The sequence below is a fragment of the Perca fluviatilis genome, chromosome 1 (genome assembly GCF_010015445.1).
Source record: "Perca fluviatilis chromosome 1, GENO_Pfluv_1.0, whole genome shotgun sequence".
Taxonomy (NCBI): Eukaryota; Metazoa; Chordata; class Actinopteri; order Perciformes; family Percidae; genus Perca; species Perca fluviatilis.
Window position 1 is genome coordinate 34,793,005 of NC_053112.1, and position 17,643 is coordinate 34,810,647.

General features: G+C 39.5%; 1 protein-coding gene across 2 annotated transcripts in view; it reads left to right on the top strand.

The window, feature by feature from the left end:
- Positions 1-843: 843 nt before the first annotated feature.
- tmem131l (transmembrane 131 like) overlaps positions 844-17,643 on the top strand; it is a 41,455-nt gene continuing 24,655 nt past the window's right edge. For both annotated transcript variants that reach the window (XM_039801990.1, XM_039802000.1), the window contains exons 1-4: positions 844-1,065; positions 1,826-1,899; positions 5,213-5,256; positions 15,796-15,867. In XM_039801990.1, coding sequence (XP_039657924.1) covers positions 942-1,065; positions 1,826-1,899; positions 5,213-5,256; positions 15,796-15,867 — 314 coding nt within the window. In that variant the 5' untranslated portion in view covers positions 844-941. The remainder of the gene's footprint in view (positions 1,066-1,825; positions 1,900-5,212; positions 5,257-15,795; positions 15,868-17,643) is intronic.

Sequence of the window (17,643 nt, forward strand, 5' to 3'; positions counted from 1 at the left end):
TCCGTACCTGCCCAACCTATTTATGATTCATGAGTTTGACATGCTGAATGTCAAAGTTTTCCTAGAGGGCCGTGCACAGTTTTATCTCACTTAAAGACTTCTTTGGTTAAAACGTGTCTTGTCCTCACACAAGATCAACAATGCAATAATTAGGCCGACTAAAGACTTTCACTTAACTCAAAGTATAGGCCAAAAGATTATATAACACTCATCACCCAAAATCCTTTTCACTGATGCAAAAATGTGTTTATTAAATTTGTACTAATTTAATAGTAAGTTAAAAGTAAAGGGACCAATACAACTATGTAAGAAAAAAAAACATTACAAGCTATTCTTTAAGGGGTTACAAGATATGAGTAGTTCCTGTGTCAAATAAATGTGGTGTAAAAATTACAATATTTCCCTCTGAAAGTAGTAGAAAAGTAGCATGAGATAGACATACTCAAGTCAGTGTTATAGTACTGCATCATATCATATAAGCATATCATATGTTTCTTATGTAAAAAGTAACAAAAATTGTCAAATAAATGTAGTGGAGTAAAAAGTGCAAATGTAGTGGAATAGATCTAAAGTAGCAGGAGATGGAAATACGTCAAGTATAAGAACCTCAAATCTGCACTTCAATCCAGCACTTGATCAAATGTATTTATTTACTTTCCACCACTGTAGGGTACATTACATGTAGCTATATCTTTGCATGATGGCCTTTTTTTTTTTTTTTAAAGTCACCTTTGTTTTGTTTTACCTTCAGCAACAGGCACGTACAAACAGCCTCGTTGCAAGTGTCAGCCTTCACTGTACAATGTGTTTGAGCGGGCGGGGAGGGAGGGACAGAGACAGAGGGAGTGCTGCTGCTGCTGCTCCTGTTCCTGCTGCTGCTGGGTGAGAGAAAGAAACCAACGCAGCGAAACACAAGGTAGGCTGCTAGCTGAGAGGGCAGCATGGCGGGGCTTCAGGACTTCCAACAAGGCAGCCACTGTCACAGGAAAACGTGGATCAATATACTACTAGGAATACTACAAATACTTTTACCTTGCGTACAGCACGGAGGGGCTCAGCTTCAAGGTTTGTACTCGCCTTTATCTTCCGCTTCGGGGTGTAAGGTTAGTTAACAACGCGACCGTTGCAAAAAAATGTAAAAACCTTAATTTAGCTCACTGACTTCACAGCAACACTGGATAATAGGTGGCAGGCTAAATTGTTCAAACAGCTTGTACAATTTGAAATAAGCGAAACATGTTCTGAATACATTTTCAAGCCGACTTGAGCATTATATTTAGATTTTTTTTTTTTTTTTTTTTACCAACATGGATGAGCTAACGTTAATGTTTTGTCAACCTGCTAGTCCATGCTAGCTTCCAGTTCCCTTTTGCTGTTTGGTTTAAGCGACATAATAACTTGTTCGGGAAGGCAAGTAACGTATTGCCGGGGCTTTAAAGGGGCACTTAACGGTTACAAGCGTATCTGTAGTAAAGCTACATATTGCTGTAAGATAACTCTACACGGTTAAACAGCCGTATGTACTGAAGTAGCAGGAGAGATGTTTTCCAAGTTCGTTAGCCACCAAGCTAACCTACCAGCTAACGAAGCAGCTAGCAAACAGCCTTTGTCAGCCTGCCGAGGCAAAGTCATTTCCTCACTTATGTGTGATTATCATGCAGTGTATTCATTTGTTATAACCAGTAATAGTAACGGAGACTGTGAGTTTCCGGATCAGTTCTTTAAATAAACAAGGTGCATTCGCAATCGTTTTTTTTCTTCTTCAATGTTGCCCAGTCTCCAACCCAACACCTCGCTGATGATTTTATTTCTTGCTCCCACAAAGCTCTGAGTCATATGTCCACCAGCGTGGTCGAGGTCTGGCAACCAGAAGATGCGGACCCATTAGTCCAACTTCAGGTAATCATCATTTCTTTCTTGCTGTGTGTTTGTATGGAGGAGGAATCGAGAGGATTTATTTAGCAAAACACAGATCATCTTAACAAATGCAGCCAGATGCGCGAGCACGTGTGGTTAGTGCATCCCCATTGTTTGGCTCCACTTTGCAGTTAGTTGAGTTGTGCATATTATATTTTATGTGAGGAAATATGACCATACACGACCATTTGGTTATATTGTGCACATGTTGTAGTTATCGAGCTTGCACAGTTCAATACACGACTCTGCAGTAAAACCAGAGCGGGAGGCCACCTGCCATGTGGCTCCTCCTTATTTTCTTTTGCACATAGTGTCCATTGTGGAGTTCAGTCAGTAACCCACACTGAGAACATTTTAGGACTGAGACTATCAGAGTACTACTTTGCTGTTCCTCCTGCATACTACTTTAAAATCATTTTCCTGCTTCTGTAGTCTGCATATATGCTTTTTGTTATGCAGGATCTGAGTTACAGTTTATTAAACATGTTCAAATAGGTAGGTGTGATGGTTATGTAATCATGGAGCAAGACCTAAAAACAAATAGGAGTTCAGTGCTTACTGCCTGTCATGAGGTCACCAGCTGACTGTCATGTTACCTGAAGGGGGGGTGTGGCATTGTCTGCAGTCCTATGTAAACAGATGTGAATAGCTTTGACAATTTGGTTCCCTCCAAAATAAGTAAAAACGATGCACATTACACCAAAGTAGTTTTGATACAGTAAAGTCTCTTTTTCACAATGAATGATTATGATAAAGATATAAAATAAATAAAAGCCGGTTTGCCTCCCACAAAAATGTTTCTCAACGTTTTTGAAATACTTATTTTGCAAACTTAAAACTGGACTAACTACCATAGATGTGCAACATACAACATTGAAGATAATTCTTATTTGTTAGATAAAAAAAATAAAAGGAGGTTTAAATAAAGGGGAAAGGTGGGTATGTTAGTGTTCTTTTCCACTCATTTCTACCTTGCAGACCAGATGGCAGAATTGTTGACATTGTTAGGTGTCATGTTTAGATAGGCAGCAGTGAATGAAGTGACTGTCTCTGTTACATGCACTATGTGAAATAGAGCATGACATGGATGTCTTTCATCTATATGCCAGTGCTGCTGGTGGTCAGCTGGTTAAGTAGCGTGGGGTTTGTTGCTGCAGGCACATTGAAGTGGTGATGCAGGAGATACAGTGTCCTGTGCCATTATACTTAGTAAAAAAAAAAAAAAAAAAAGATATACAATTTGGTAGGGCTAGGACCATATGCTTTTGTCCCGATTTGATTCTTTGACGATACATTGGTGCCGATTTCGATTCTAGAAGAATTCTAGAACGGAAACCATTTAGGTGAATCATTGGTTAAGAAAAAATATCGATTCTAGGGGAAATAATCAATTTTAAAAATCGTCGGCAAAAAAATCATGGTACTTGCAATTTTCGACTATTATTTTTTCACCCCTAAAATTTGGGCAGCAGAGATCATAAATCAGGTGTCGTGTGCATAACTAGAACTTGTAATCTTTGCCTACTTCATCTCATACCTCCTTACTGTTTTGTAAACACTGACCTGTGTTTTGGATTTGACTAAGGATCATATGTTCGGATTGGCTGCCTAGTGATTATTAGATTAGTTCAAGGTTTTAACTTTTTCATCTGCCTATTTGAGTTTTGTGTTTTGTATACAGGCCCTTGTCACATGTTTCAAATCCCTGCATTCATCTTAAGGTCCCTGCGACTAGAATCCAAATCATAAACAAATGGCACTGCTTTTGAATATTCATTGTGCTTTAATGTCACCTGCTGCAACAGTGTCAAAAATGTGTCATTTGTTGTGAAAAATCAGTTTTGTCTCGTTGACTTAAGCCATTAAATTGCCAAGCTTCAAAGGTGCTGGGGTCACTGTAGGATATGACACAGAATAACACAAGGATACATCAGTTAAAACTGTTCAAGCTGCAGCCTGTAACCTTTGCCACGTTTAGACAACGGATGTGCGATTGTGGATAGAATCTGTCAGTATATCATTTTTTTGATATTGCAGTATATATGATTTATTTACTAGATAAACTGTTAATAGATCACAACTATAAATAGGAATGACTGCTTTTTGCTTGTCCAGCAAATGACAAGGCAGATAAATTATAATACCATATCACATTGATGAAAAAATCCTATTAAAAATCCTGTGAATCCAATATTGCCATAAACCAGTCCTGTTTTTTTTTTTTTTTTTATTGCAGTAATTCCTGTAATGGCTTAATATAACTAATGACATTTAAGGGGTAGCCTAGTTGCTACCTCCATAGAAACAATACTCTGACAAATCTGTATCCATGAAGCCATGATGTAGCCGTAAGGCCTCGATTGTTCCTATGGAAACTATGTTTTCATGCAGTTTTAATGCAGTACTGCTGGCGTGTGTATTTTGAAATGTTCTGCTGTATTTGAAAGGATTTTGTCAGGTTATTGTGAAACTGAGCCTCATTTTGCAGACGTATTTATTAAACTGCGTGAAAAAAGATGAAACGCCATTCTCCCACAAATCAGCTACAATCAAACTTGTCCACTGTTGGTCATATTTACCCTCCAGAAGAATAAACCTAACTCAGTACATGCAGTATGTTGACAGTGTAATCTGGTGAGGCAATAGTTTGAAGTTTGCACATGGTTCAGCGTAACTTGATTTTCCCAAGAATTCAAGTTGCATGATTTGTGTATGTCGCAAAGGATGCTCTGTACTTTGGAGGAAACGCCATTATTAGTGCTACAAAGTAAGAGAAAGACTTTGTTGATGTGTTTTTTTTTTTCGTGTCAAACATGCTGTGTTCATTCAGTAATCCTGCATGCACGGTGTGAGAACACGTACAACAAACTGTAGGTTTTATTCTGAGAACTACAGTATACTCTGCCAACACTGGTAGAATTTGCTGCCTGCTGTCTAACCCTTGGAGTCAGGGTGGAAATGTTGTAATGCCAGTTTTAGTTTCCCACGGCTATTCCAGTTTACTGCTTGGATTTCCTGGTTTATTCACAGTGAAATCATATTTTATGCAAAAAATAAAACCTAAGATGTGCATGCACCGTGAAGCTTATCAGGGCAGTTGGTGGTGTACCAGTGTGCATCAAACCTCCTTGATTAAGAATATCATCATAGTAGCCAGAAGGCAGTTTGCCATACCAGTAGACTTTCATCCCACAGAGCCTCCTGATGTGGTTCTTTCTAGGCCACAGTGTGACTGTAGAGTAAATGGGTTACAGTTTGCTTTTTTGACTAAAGTGTATTTTTATTTCCTTTTCAGGTGGAGAAGGAACGAAGAAAAGATGGTCTTCCACTGGAAGACAGGTATGTTTTTATTATTTGAGTTTATTTTCTGTGAGAACCGCATGAAATGCCTCTTCTGTGTTTTTTTGTTTTTTTAACACATTTGTAACACATTACACATTCAGCAACCCTAAATGAAAAGACGTAATAGATCGATTTAAACCATCCTGCATTGCTAGTTCAAACATTGGTCAGAGAAAGTCACACATACATTCAGCAGTTTAAAAGAATCAGTTGTTTGAAGTTAATGAAAGGTTTCCGCCTGTTCATGAGTGGCACTTGTGAATATGTCGAGACTTTGCACCAAGCCACATTATTACCAACAAACCCCAAACCAGCATACAGGTTGCATCATACTGAAGTGTTTTCTCATGTTTAGTGTAGACTATAATTAGACTGCAAGACACAGAATACAAAGCAGGGTTGTGGGTTTGGTTTGTGAACAGCAAAATGGAAAAACAAGCCTAACTCTGCATCACCAGAGAATGACTATGTGCTAAAGGACACACAAGAAGTTTTAATGTAATGTGAACATATTCCACAAACTATAGTATAGCACGGTTAAAGGGTTTATTTGATATGCCGAATTAAACTGTAGCTATGGGGTGACAGGTTTTTGCATTCACACAGACAAATGATGAGGCGTGGTTTCAGTTTAATAGGACTGAAGGTTTCTAGAAAGGCCTTTAAAAGTCTTTCCCTGTATGCAGGCTATGTTGTTTCTGTTGGTGAGTGAGGGGGTGTGTGACGAAGAGAGTTCTGGGGGCGTGTGTTAGAGAGGCACAGAACCAAATTCCTGACTAATTTTAGAACTCCTTGAAAGAAAAAGGAGGGTCGGTCTGTCTTTCCCAGCTGTTTTTGTTCTTGCAGAAAATTGTTAATAGCCAAATATCAACTATTATTCAGTAATAGCTTGCTCAGAAAGAGTCTTTGTTTGTCCTTGTTATTGATGTTAAATATATATATTTTTTAAGTCCCACATTACAGCATTTGTGCTTGCTTCTGCTCCTTGTTTTATCTTTTTTAGAGAAGCAATGTCAGTAATGTAAAGAGCCCAGCCCGTCATATACCTAAACTGGGCTACGTACTGTATGTTTCCCTTGCTCAAGGGTTCCTGGCCTAGACGTTTGTAGTAACGAATTACAAACAGTTTGGCTGACTTGTCTGTGCAAGTTGTTTGTATTACTTTGCATGATTTTAATGGTGGTACCTTATGATATTATATAACCCAACATGAGAGAATCATGCAGTTGTGGCAATAGTACAAAATTAGTTTGATGCCTAAATTCAAATACGAGTGCTAATGCAGCCTAACAAAAAAATGTCATCTCCTGCAACTGTATGTAGGAGCTCCAAGACTGAACAAGTCTGACTATTAGATTATCTAAACTTGGGCATGGAGACTGAAAATCTATATCAGAAAGCCTGCGTTTCAAACTGGAGTTTAAAAATGTGGTTGTTTACCAGCCAGGGTCGATCAAATGAAAAGATGTTATTAAGTTGCATTATGGGAAATGGAACGATTCAGTGTTTTTGGAGCTTGACCCATACTAGAGACTAAAGCCCCTTTCACACAGACTGTTCAAGGCAGGACTGATGCGCCTTACTGTAAGCCGCCTCGCCATCTGCGTGAAAGTTACGAAGACGGAATCGGGGGACAAAGTTGTTGCGCTTTTAAGGCGGCAGCGGAGGTAGTCCCAGATTGTGCTACTATAATGCATAAAGTTGGCGATGTCTGGGACCTGTCAGGTTTGCGTGGTTGCTCAACGGTGCGCGCCGCCTCACACACACTAGACGCCGACGCTGTTGTGTTACACGTCATGCCCCTTTTGCTCCCGGGAATGCCAGCACGTTATGTGAAATCACATCGGATTGTGCTGCCGTTGCTTGGTTCTGTGTGAATAAGCAAGGCAGACATACATTGTGGCGCTATTACGAAATCTTTGTGTGAAAAGTCAGGATATCGAGGCCTCCGCTGCTTCGATTTTTGACCTTATTTTTTATTTTATTTTTTTTGGCAGTCCCCCAACATTATGAAAGTGCACTAAATCGCTGGAGTACTCCTTTAAAGTGACCAGCATTCAATTCAAGTATATTCATAGTGTCATCATAACAGAAGTTTTCTCAGGACGTTTTACAGATTAGGTCTAGACCGCACTATAATTTATAAAGATCCAACAATGGACCTTTTTCACAGCAGACATTTTGACTTGTCATAGTAGGAAAAGCACAGCTGAAATTGATAACCTTAACGATGGCTCAGTTCCATTCAGTGTGCCAGTAAGCTGTTTCAGTGAGTCAGCATGCACAATACCAGGGCCTCTCCTAAGTGGAATGCAGCCATCATTAATGGTTTTGAATACACCTGTGCTTTTCCTACTATGACATGTCAACATGTCTGCCGTGAAAAAGGTCTATTCCCCCCCCCCCCAAGAGCAAGCATTTAGTGTTACATTAAGTGTTGATATAATGTTATTCTGGTTCACGTGCAGCCAACTGTTGCTGAACAGTGTGGGAGTACGGCTATTTTTAAGTCTAGGGAAGTGAGATGCAAAGGAGGCTTCGTAGTGCCGGATGACCTCGGGACCTCCAGAACTGTGGGCTGTGAGGCCTCTCGTGCCAAGGTTATCAGGCACTTGGCAGGCCTGCCATCACTCCTGCCCAGCCTAAAGAGCAAAGCAGGCTGCAGATACAGAGGTTAATGATATGTCGTTGTCTGTATCCGGTCTTGTGTCGAAATGTCCTGGCTCTTCTCCTTGTCTTGTGATCTTTTTTATTTTTACTTTAATCTCCACCACAATCATTTCTCATAATACCCGTGCTACTTCATTCTGTTGAGTTAAAAAACAAATCTTCCTGGCACAAACATGCTTTTTACTACAGTATAGTGTTAATACTGTGGCACACAGGGTTTTAATTTCACAGTTATATTTATTGTTTCTGTGTCTTGTACAAATGCTTGTAAACACCAGTTGACTTAAACTCTCCACTGGTCCTAACCTCTCCCCTCTCCCCATGGCTCAGGTCACTAACATTGACTTTATTTGAGTTAGATCCAGGGGATCAAATAGCGCCAAACATAACTTGTTATTTTTGACTACAGCTTAGTGGCATGCTTGTTGAGAGGCTGAATGTTTCTGTATGGTCAGCTGCTGTTGAATTCAGAGACAATTCTAAGGTACTAATAGATATTACAAGGTAAATCCCTCCTCTGCCTTTTAAAGAAGCTCACAGGAACCTGGCACAACTAACCATTAAAGTTTAGCAGTTTACTTTTTAACATTAAATCTGGCTTTTGCATATTGAAACTAAGTAGTTTTACACCGTGACACCCCGTATGCACATTTTATGCTGTCTTTTATTCCAGATCATTATTTCAATCTGCTTTTTAATTAGATAAATGGCTATTTGATATTGAAACTGCTGACATTAGATTTCATACAACAAGGCCCGATCTATATCAACTTTCTGCCATCACCCAACATTTAATTTCCCCTTCACATTTGACCCCTCACATGCTCACCCACACACACACACACACACAGGACATTTCAGCTCTGATTAACCCAGTTTAAAGTTATCCTGTTTGACAAGTTATGAATTTACAATTATGACTGCAGAGAGCATGAGAAGGAATCAGTTTTGTAATAGAGTATGGAGTGTCCCTCTTATCAAGTCAAACACCACTGCCAGCTTATTTGTTCTTTGTGTTGTAGAATTTCACTTCTTATCATGGGCTAACTCCACAGCAGCAGGAGGAAGGAAGAAAGTGAAAAATTGTAATTTCACAGGTGGTGAACCACGGGGCAGTTCAGTCCTTAAAAGCAGCTGAATGAATGGCTATAACTCGTTAAGTAAGTAAGTAAGTGTGTGTGTGTGTGTGTGTGTGTGTGTGTGTGTGTGTGTGTGTGTGTGTGTGTGTGTGTGTGTGTGTGTGTGTGTGTGTGTGTGTGTGTGTGTGTGTGTGTGTGTGTGTGTGTGTGTGTGTGTGTGTGTGTGTGTGTGTTAAAAGTGAAAGGCAGGTATAATACTATATAATACCCTTTTTCCACCCAAATTAGTGTGTGCAGGTTTTTTTTCTGCTACAGCTGTGATACAGTGGACAAAACTTCAAACTCTGCTGTACATTCACTTGATATCTTCACTAATAAACTCCTCCGCTCAGTTTACTCGCTCTGCATTCACTGTCATTATCTCACTCATACCCTTTTCTCACTGGCCAAAAAAACCCACTTACAACCACTAACATCTGGCTTTTGTCTGCAGTGGGAAAGTTAAAATCTGCATTCACTCCCAGGACAAATGACTCTGCAGTAGATATTAGGGGTGCACGATTCAGAAAATGTCACGATTCTATATAGATTTTTAGGCTCAAGATTCGATTCAAAATCGATTTTTCGATTTAAAAAAAAAAAAAAAAAAAAAAATAGATTCACAGTTTGTAAATGTAATTCCTTTTCCCATGTGATTCCAGTAGACATACAATTTAAAAGAAAAAGAACACAACAAATTAAATGTAGTTTGATATTACTTTATATGTCTTCATAGAAAAATAAAAACCTTTTGCAACTAAAAACTGCTAAGTGCCAAGCTCTGGCCAGCTTTCAAATACATTTTTCAAATACATTTAATCCAAGTATAAAATCAAACTATTAAATAAAAAGAGCTTTTCGTTCACTGTGATGTGCGTCGCCTCCATCGATAACTTCTGTCATCCCGGCCCCAAATTCCGTCCGTCTCTGCCTAAGCAGTGCTCAAACATTAAATTAGTTGGCACTGAGATAGAAAGAGAGACTGAATAAGTAACCAATGTATAAAAGAAGTAACCACTGTAACATTTTAACAATCCTCCATGCTGTTTTCTACTGTTAGTACTCTTAGTACTGCACTAACCCGGTGTTGTAGGAGTAGCATATGTCTTTTGGAGAATAGCAGAGCGAGTACGTAGTCATTTGTCCCAGGACTGATGTATGTAACCTTTCCCATTGCAGACAAAAGCCAGATGTTAGTCGGTGTAAGCAGGCTTTTCTTTGCCAGTGGGAAAGAGGTATTATTGTTAGTGACAAATAATGTCAACCATTTGACAGCAGTGTGGTTTTAAGTAAATAGAAAAGTTAAATAAAAGAAGGCTAATCTCTGATCAGGTCTCTCTAGCCCACGGTGAATCATGTTATCAGCATTATAAAATAAAAAGGACAATGAAGGGATTTTTTTTTCTCTCCATTCAGTCCTTAAGCGAACAAGAGCTAGATGTCGTCAGTGTATCCCTCTCAGACATGCTTGTGTGATCTATGTGTGTGTTAATCAGTTCATACTTACTCTGAATTGGACCTTTAATTAACTGAGATGCCATGGAGAAGGTGCTGTTTGTTATTTCTGCAATAATCTGAATTACATTGATCTGATAATAATTAAATTATTTTTGTGCATGTATTGGTGTGGGTGGGTGACCAGTGCCAACATAAAAAATTAGATTTCTTTTGGAGATGAGGGGGCTGCACGTGTTGTTAAATTAATGATGTTTTCTTAATTTGCTTGTGTTTTGTCTATTTGCGTGTGTTTTGTCAAGTAGCAGTGCGTTTGCCCCTGACGGTCACCGTACTTTTAATTTCTTTTGTCTCAGCATTTACCTCTTTTTCTTTCACATCCTTGTCAATTGACTACATAGACAGAGCTGCTGCTTAGAAAGGGATCCAGTTCAGTAGAGCTTTGGCACAGTCAAGTTATCTATGTAAAATACAACCAGCAAACCGTTGCCATTTTTAGCAGAAATAACATATCTGAAATCTACATCACCACTAGTTAAAATGTCCCTTAACTTGTGGTAGTGTACATAATCTTCTGTAATTAATTGAGCTTGCTGCAACCATTTTTTTTTATTTATTTTTTTTAACAGTAAAGTATGTCAAGTTTGTAATTTTGTCTCCCAGCAGCGGACTAGAAACAGCGTCCTGTTAAACACTAACCACACTACCAAAACAGAAGATACATGTCTGTATACCACTGTCAGACCTTGTAAGCTTTAGCTGTCCCCACTGTCAACAGATTGAACTGAGATCAGTCTGATATTCTGCACATTAACTTTTAACATTAAGACTTTTGGAATATTTACACTGGCCTGGAAACCACCACAAATGTTGTAAATGAGATTGGCAAATTGGATTGCTTCCTTAACAGGAAACTACCCACTCATTTGCATTAAATATACAGTATAACCTTGTCCTGTATTTTCCGATGATACGTATTCATGTTCATCATTGGGATTGTTTTGGACATGATGCTTAATTTATTAATCTTTTGCTCTTCTTTTCTTTTCTTTTTTAAGAATGGGATGTTAAAGCAGCTTGACAGGGAGTCCGGGTGTTTTTGCTTGGTCCAATAACTGATTAATTGTTTAAGATTTAGAGTCTTGGAAATCCCACAGCTGCTTCCTTCCAGTTATTTGGAGTTGCTTCATGAGACATGTCCCAGCATCAGGAGAATGTGTTAGCAATCGTTTATATTCATGCTAGAAACTGTAAAATGCTCCATAAGAATAATCAAATTTAGTTTTTATGAGACAAAGGTAAAAAACTAAAATGTTAGTGTAAATATGTAAAGACAGGGTTAACATCAGGGAGAACGCAGACTTAATCGAGGGTAGTAGTTCTTTATTACTAATGTTCACAAGTTCTTTTAAAACATGCAAGCTTGCAAGAAGAAGCCTGCACATTGTGCGTTTTCTGTTACTAAAGGCACAACAGGCGTTTTGTCATATTTTTCGTTCAGAAAATCTGATGAGAAACATTTTGCACTTTAGGTGTAATTAGTTATGGAGTTTGTGTTTATGTAAATAAACTAAACTTGATTAGGAAATACTGTTTAAAAGCAATATACTACTGCGATCAGATGTTAGTTGGCAGAGGCGTCGTTAGGCCTGGGCGTCCCCGGCTACAGCCCCAAATGTTTAATGAATAGCTCCGGATCTTTATTTATTTTTGTATTATTATTTTTTACAAAAATAAGTATAATAGAAGAAAAAAGCCCCAGAATGGCACATGCAAATAAAGAAACATTTTTTTCCAAGGCACTCGCAGTTCTTACATTTTTTTTTTTTTTGGTAGAACTCATGGTAGAACTGTAACTTTGTCTAGTTTATTTTTCCGAGGCAAATAGAGTGGGCAGCTACGTGCGGGGTCCGACCAACATGTTATTTTTGTTGCTAACACATAGCAACCATTTATACATGGGTGCGTCCCTGCTGCGTTCCGGCTATGTTCCAGTTTTGTTTTGCCATTCGCCATACCACACCGGGAGCGTCTCGGAAGCGGAGCGCCTTGCTGCCCGACTCAGATTTGATTGTCTCTTTGAGTACTTTACAGAAAAATCACGTGTTTATTAAACTAGTATCTACCTTTCACTCCAAGCAATCCTGTAATCAAACTCCATATTTTCTGGCGTCCTGATAAAAAGGATCTGTGATGTTGTATTATTATTTTTTTTTTCTCTTGTTTTTCTGGATGCTCTCGCTGTTTCACTTCCTGCCTGGCTGTCCTGACGGCCCGCGGCTCGGGTGAAAATAGACCTGGCGTGTATCTTTAGCGGAGCGGAGAGCCGCTTCGCACACGCTTCTGGGACGTGCCATTGCGCGGCTGGTGGAAAATCAAGCATTGACTTGAATGGCCGTGATTGCTCGCGGGGGCCGCGGCGCCTCCGGAAAACAGCAGAGACGTGCCCAGTGGAAAATGCCTGTTAGTGTCCACTCTCGCTGTAAAAATAAAGATGAGCAGCGCGCCTTCCGTGGTCTGTGCAGCTTTAGGTTTATAATGGTTCTGCTGTGGGCATGCTGCGGCAGATGTGTCGCGTATGAGCTCCATGTATTTCTGCCGTAGTTTCGGTTTTCCACCTCCAATGTATAGCCGCGTACAGCCACTTTCCTGAACTTTGTCTCATTCAGAGACCAGAGACCCAAGCGGGGCTCTGTCTGTCAGAAGGTCTGAGGTCTACCGTATCAGCAGAGCAATCGCATAATGCACAGCAGGTTATGGTGCAGGTGGATTATTTTCTGAAATATAGTGACTTTATTCTTGTAATAGCCTATTATAACTTTATTTTTTATCAAAATATCACGACTCCTCCAAGTCTCGGGGAACACAGATATATTTTGAATGTGCACAAAGTTTTGAACATGAGCAGAAATCTGGCTCAAACACATCTGAAATATTACCGTCATGGGTTTATTAATGCATTAAAATTTATTAATTTATCATTGAGGTGAATACTTGTCATGCACATTTAAGGAGGTTACATCCCCAACAAAAGATGCAAAAGAGAGAAGAGTAAATTACTATATGCCTTGGCATATGTGTGCTGACTCAGACTCAAAAGTCGATCTACAGGAGAATAAATAGTTGAAAGCAATACAGAATACCTGAGAGCCTTTCTGCAATATATTCCATTATGTTTTTATATTTGGATTGTAATCTACAGTATTTTTCCCTTTTACATAAAGATATTTCCAGCATACATTGATTCAGAAAAAGGTAGAAATGGGGGCATAAAAATTCACCAGAATGCAGGAAATGAAGTGTTTTATGCTCAAAATTGTATGGGTAGGGGACCCTCAGACCCCCAACATCATAAGTCACCATACAAATCTGGAAACAAAACCTTGGCCTTTGGGTTGCCAGGCCAGTTATGATTAGGCCAAATGTTGGTGCTATTTAACTAACATCTACAAACTGGGCAGCTAAAATAAACATGCACTGCCTATTAACAAGCTGGGCAAGCCAATCCCCGTTTTGCATTGCATTCAGTTTAGTTAAATGGGTCCGGGCTAAGCCCCGAACTTCCTCAAGTCCTAGAAACGCCCCTGTTAGTTGGTCATGTCATCCAGCCCAAGAAGTTGCTGACAGGATTCCTAATCACTTAAACGTCTGGTGATGGTGTGTCCTAACATGGTCTTTGCTGCAGCGCTGGGTTGGCGATGAAGTATATATGGTTCTTGGTTCGGCTCCCTTCCTGTTCACTTGTAAATCCAGTTTTGGTGTCTTCTGAGCAGCAGGGATAACGATGGTGAAGGTTGGGCAGTCTGTCCATCTGGCTGTCATGATATTAATGCATTTCTTTGAAATGGCTTTAAAAATAACAATTATTTAGACCCAGCTTTTTAATAAAGGCATCAAGACAGCCATTTGTATTGTTTTCCAAGCCAATTCTCTCCTCTTCACTCCTTTTTAAAGATGACTTTTTAACACTTGAACCGTAGTCCTTCCACTTCCTCGCTTCTGTTGGTCATCAGCTGTGTGAGTCTTTTGTCAACGGAGTCCAATCTTGCTTTTACTCATGCACACACATACATGCACAATCTCAAATCAGCTGCTGCTTCCCTGCTTCAAGGCACCCATTCCCAAAGCTCATTATCACAGGATCACACGCACATGCGCACACACACACACACACACACACACACACACACACACACACACACACACACACACACACACACACACACACACACACACACACACACACACACACACACACACACACACACACACACACAAAACACAGTGGAGCTCCAAAAGTAGCTGCTGGAGAGGAGAGTTTCCTGTTTTAACATGGTCTTGTGGTTGGTTGCTTGTGGCGTTCCATACATGCTGTGCAAAGCAACATAGATTGCTATGCAGCTGCTTTGTTGGTGTACAGTAGGAAGTCTTTATATGACATTGATATCTGCCTGTTGTGGGTTAAGTACATTCAACTCATAACTGATTTAAAAATAAATCCTTTCTCAAGCTGCATGGTTTTCTGTTGAGTGTTCACAGTGCTATTTGTAGTGCACACAGTGCCTGATGTGGGACAAATCATTGTACTAAATGTATCCTGCTTGATTGAAACTGTGATATTTGGTAGTGAGGATATTATTTTGTTGTGCCCAGCTTAAGGAAATTCCTTAAAACACAATACACTGTGGGTCAGAGATCAACATATTTTCAATTGTTCTGTATGTCTGGCACATACTGCAGAATTGACAAAGTTGACTAGACTATTGATTTAGCTGTTTTAAAAGTATTTAACGATTGTTTAGGAAGTGTGGAACTTTTTTTTTTTTTGGAGTACTGTATAATGTTTTTTGTAATGTTTTGTTCAACACAAGTCAATGTGTCAAATGTATTGTTATAGAACACAATTGAGTCATGTGTTTTTTATTTGCAACCTTCATTTGAGTGTGTAATTATTTTCATATGCAAAGGCTTCATTTAAGTTATGATCCATGACCTCCAGTACTTGCCTCCCCTCTTTGTGTGATAGCTAATTTGTGTGCAGGCTTGCTCATATTCCCTTTGTTAGGCAGGGAAGTTAGTGGTTTAAGAAGCAGCCTGGAGCATTAATAGTTTTGACTGTTAATTCATCCCTCTGAAATGTGAAATGGGTGTTTACGGTGTTCGTAAAATATACAAAAACTGTTTTTCTTCTCATTTTTTTTTCTTCAATTTTTTGTGAAACCAATGAGATAAAGAGAAGTACTGTCCTTCGGCCTAATGTTTGTCTCTCTTGTACTTTTCTTCTCTTCACCAGCTCCTCTCTATATACACAGGAGAATGGGAGGCCCTTGCATTTTCATCCCCCAGCATTGGAGTTTGGGACGCAGTAAGTACTGTTCTCACTTCTTAGTTTAATATGACATGCCGTAACAAGCATAGGTGTTATTCATTTCTTTCTGGAAATGATGAAACACTTTATTACAAGCGCAATAACAAAATATACTTAATTTCACCATCTCTCAGTCTTGAGTGATGTGGAAAACTACACTGACTTAATTTAAGTTAAAATAAGACTGGCACTATAGCAAGTGACCTGTCCCTGTGATGAATGCCACAGAAATGGGATATTTCATAAAGCAAGGGGCCCTTCAACCTTAAAGAGCAGACAGGATATCCAAGTATGGCACTAAGCTCCCTTTCCCAGCATCCAGACACATACTGGAGAGGGTTGACCCCAGTCAAAAGGGTTGGGAACTTCATGGTTTCCTTCCATACTCCCAAAACAGAAAGAAAATCAAACCTAATGCTGTGGTTGGACAACAGTCTCTATTGCTTCTGTTAAAAGCAAACGGTCACAAGCAGCTTCTATTTTGTAGTATTTTTAATCATACATTTGGAATGTCAGCCTCCTTCGCTGTTTGAATAATGTTAGTAGGTTGGCGGACGTATTTCAGTGAGGCAAGACCTCCTTAAATCCAGTGTTTTAATCATTGCTCTGAACCAGTCTTTCTCAACGGTCTGTAGCGGGACCATAGGTGGATTGCGTTCATAATGTTGCTCCGCTGCATGCTTGAAGTGACAGGTCTTTAACGTTAGCGCGGCCGAGTAACATTAGCGCTAGGGTTGTGTACCGTTTGGATTTTTACGATTCCGATGCCGAACCGGTACTTTTAAAACGATTCTGATTCCTAACAGATTCCTAAACCGATTCTTGAAAAACTGAAAAATGACATCAAAGAAAGGCTCTGTCATGGAGTTTGTTTTTTTTTTTGAAAATTCCATCCATCCATCCATCTTCGTCCGCTTATCCGGTGTCGGGTCGCGGGGGGAGCAGCTCCAGCTTTGAAAATTATTTAAATTTAACAATATATTAACATTTTAAAGTAAACCTAAGTCACCTAACACATAATTACAATAAGTTAACAAATAACAGTAACACTATTAACAAATAACAACAAAATAAATAAATGTTGAGTTGGTATGCCAACCAACTTCAAACTTTAGCAGTTCTTTTGCAGAAAAATGACCATATTTGCCTTCTCTGGCAAGATAGGACACATCTCCTGACTTATGGCATGTCCTGCACAGGAGAAAACTCTCTCAAATGGTGTTCAAGAAGTCTGTACACACCCGTTTTGGTGAGCCCAGAGGGAAAATATGGGATTTTAAAAGTAACCTACATTTACGATAGCGTGATATTTTTACGTCCGTTTCAGAGTGTGTACAAAAAGCCGTCTATCAGCAGTGATTGTAGATTGCATGTCGCAGAATAGACGGACATGTGCGCCACTCGGCAGAAAAGGGAGAAAGAAAAAAGAGTCTGCCTCTGTCCGGAGCGACGGAGGAAAAATATTTCGGTTGGAATCGAAATGAGGAACCGAAATTTGCATTCTAATCCGGTCCGAATACTACCATTTGCGTAGGAACCGGTTCCATAGTGGAACCGGGTTTCGGTACCCAACCATAATTAGCGCAACCAAGTAATGTTAGAGCGACGAGCAACAACATTGGCTAAATTATGTCAGTTTTTTTTTTTTTTTTTAGAAACAAAAAACTTGGGAACAACAGACGGCTCCTCTCCTGAGCATACGTTGTTCTGGTGGATCTCCGGTCTTTCTTCATCCTCTAACTTTCTTCTCTGTTCTTGAATGTGCAGTAGCGA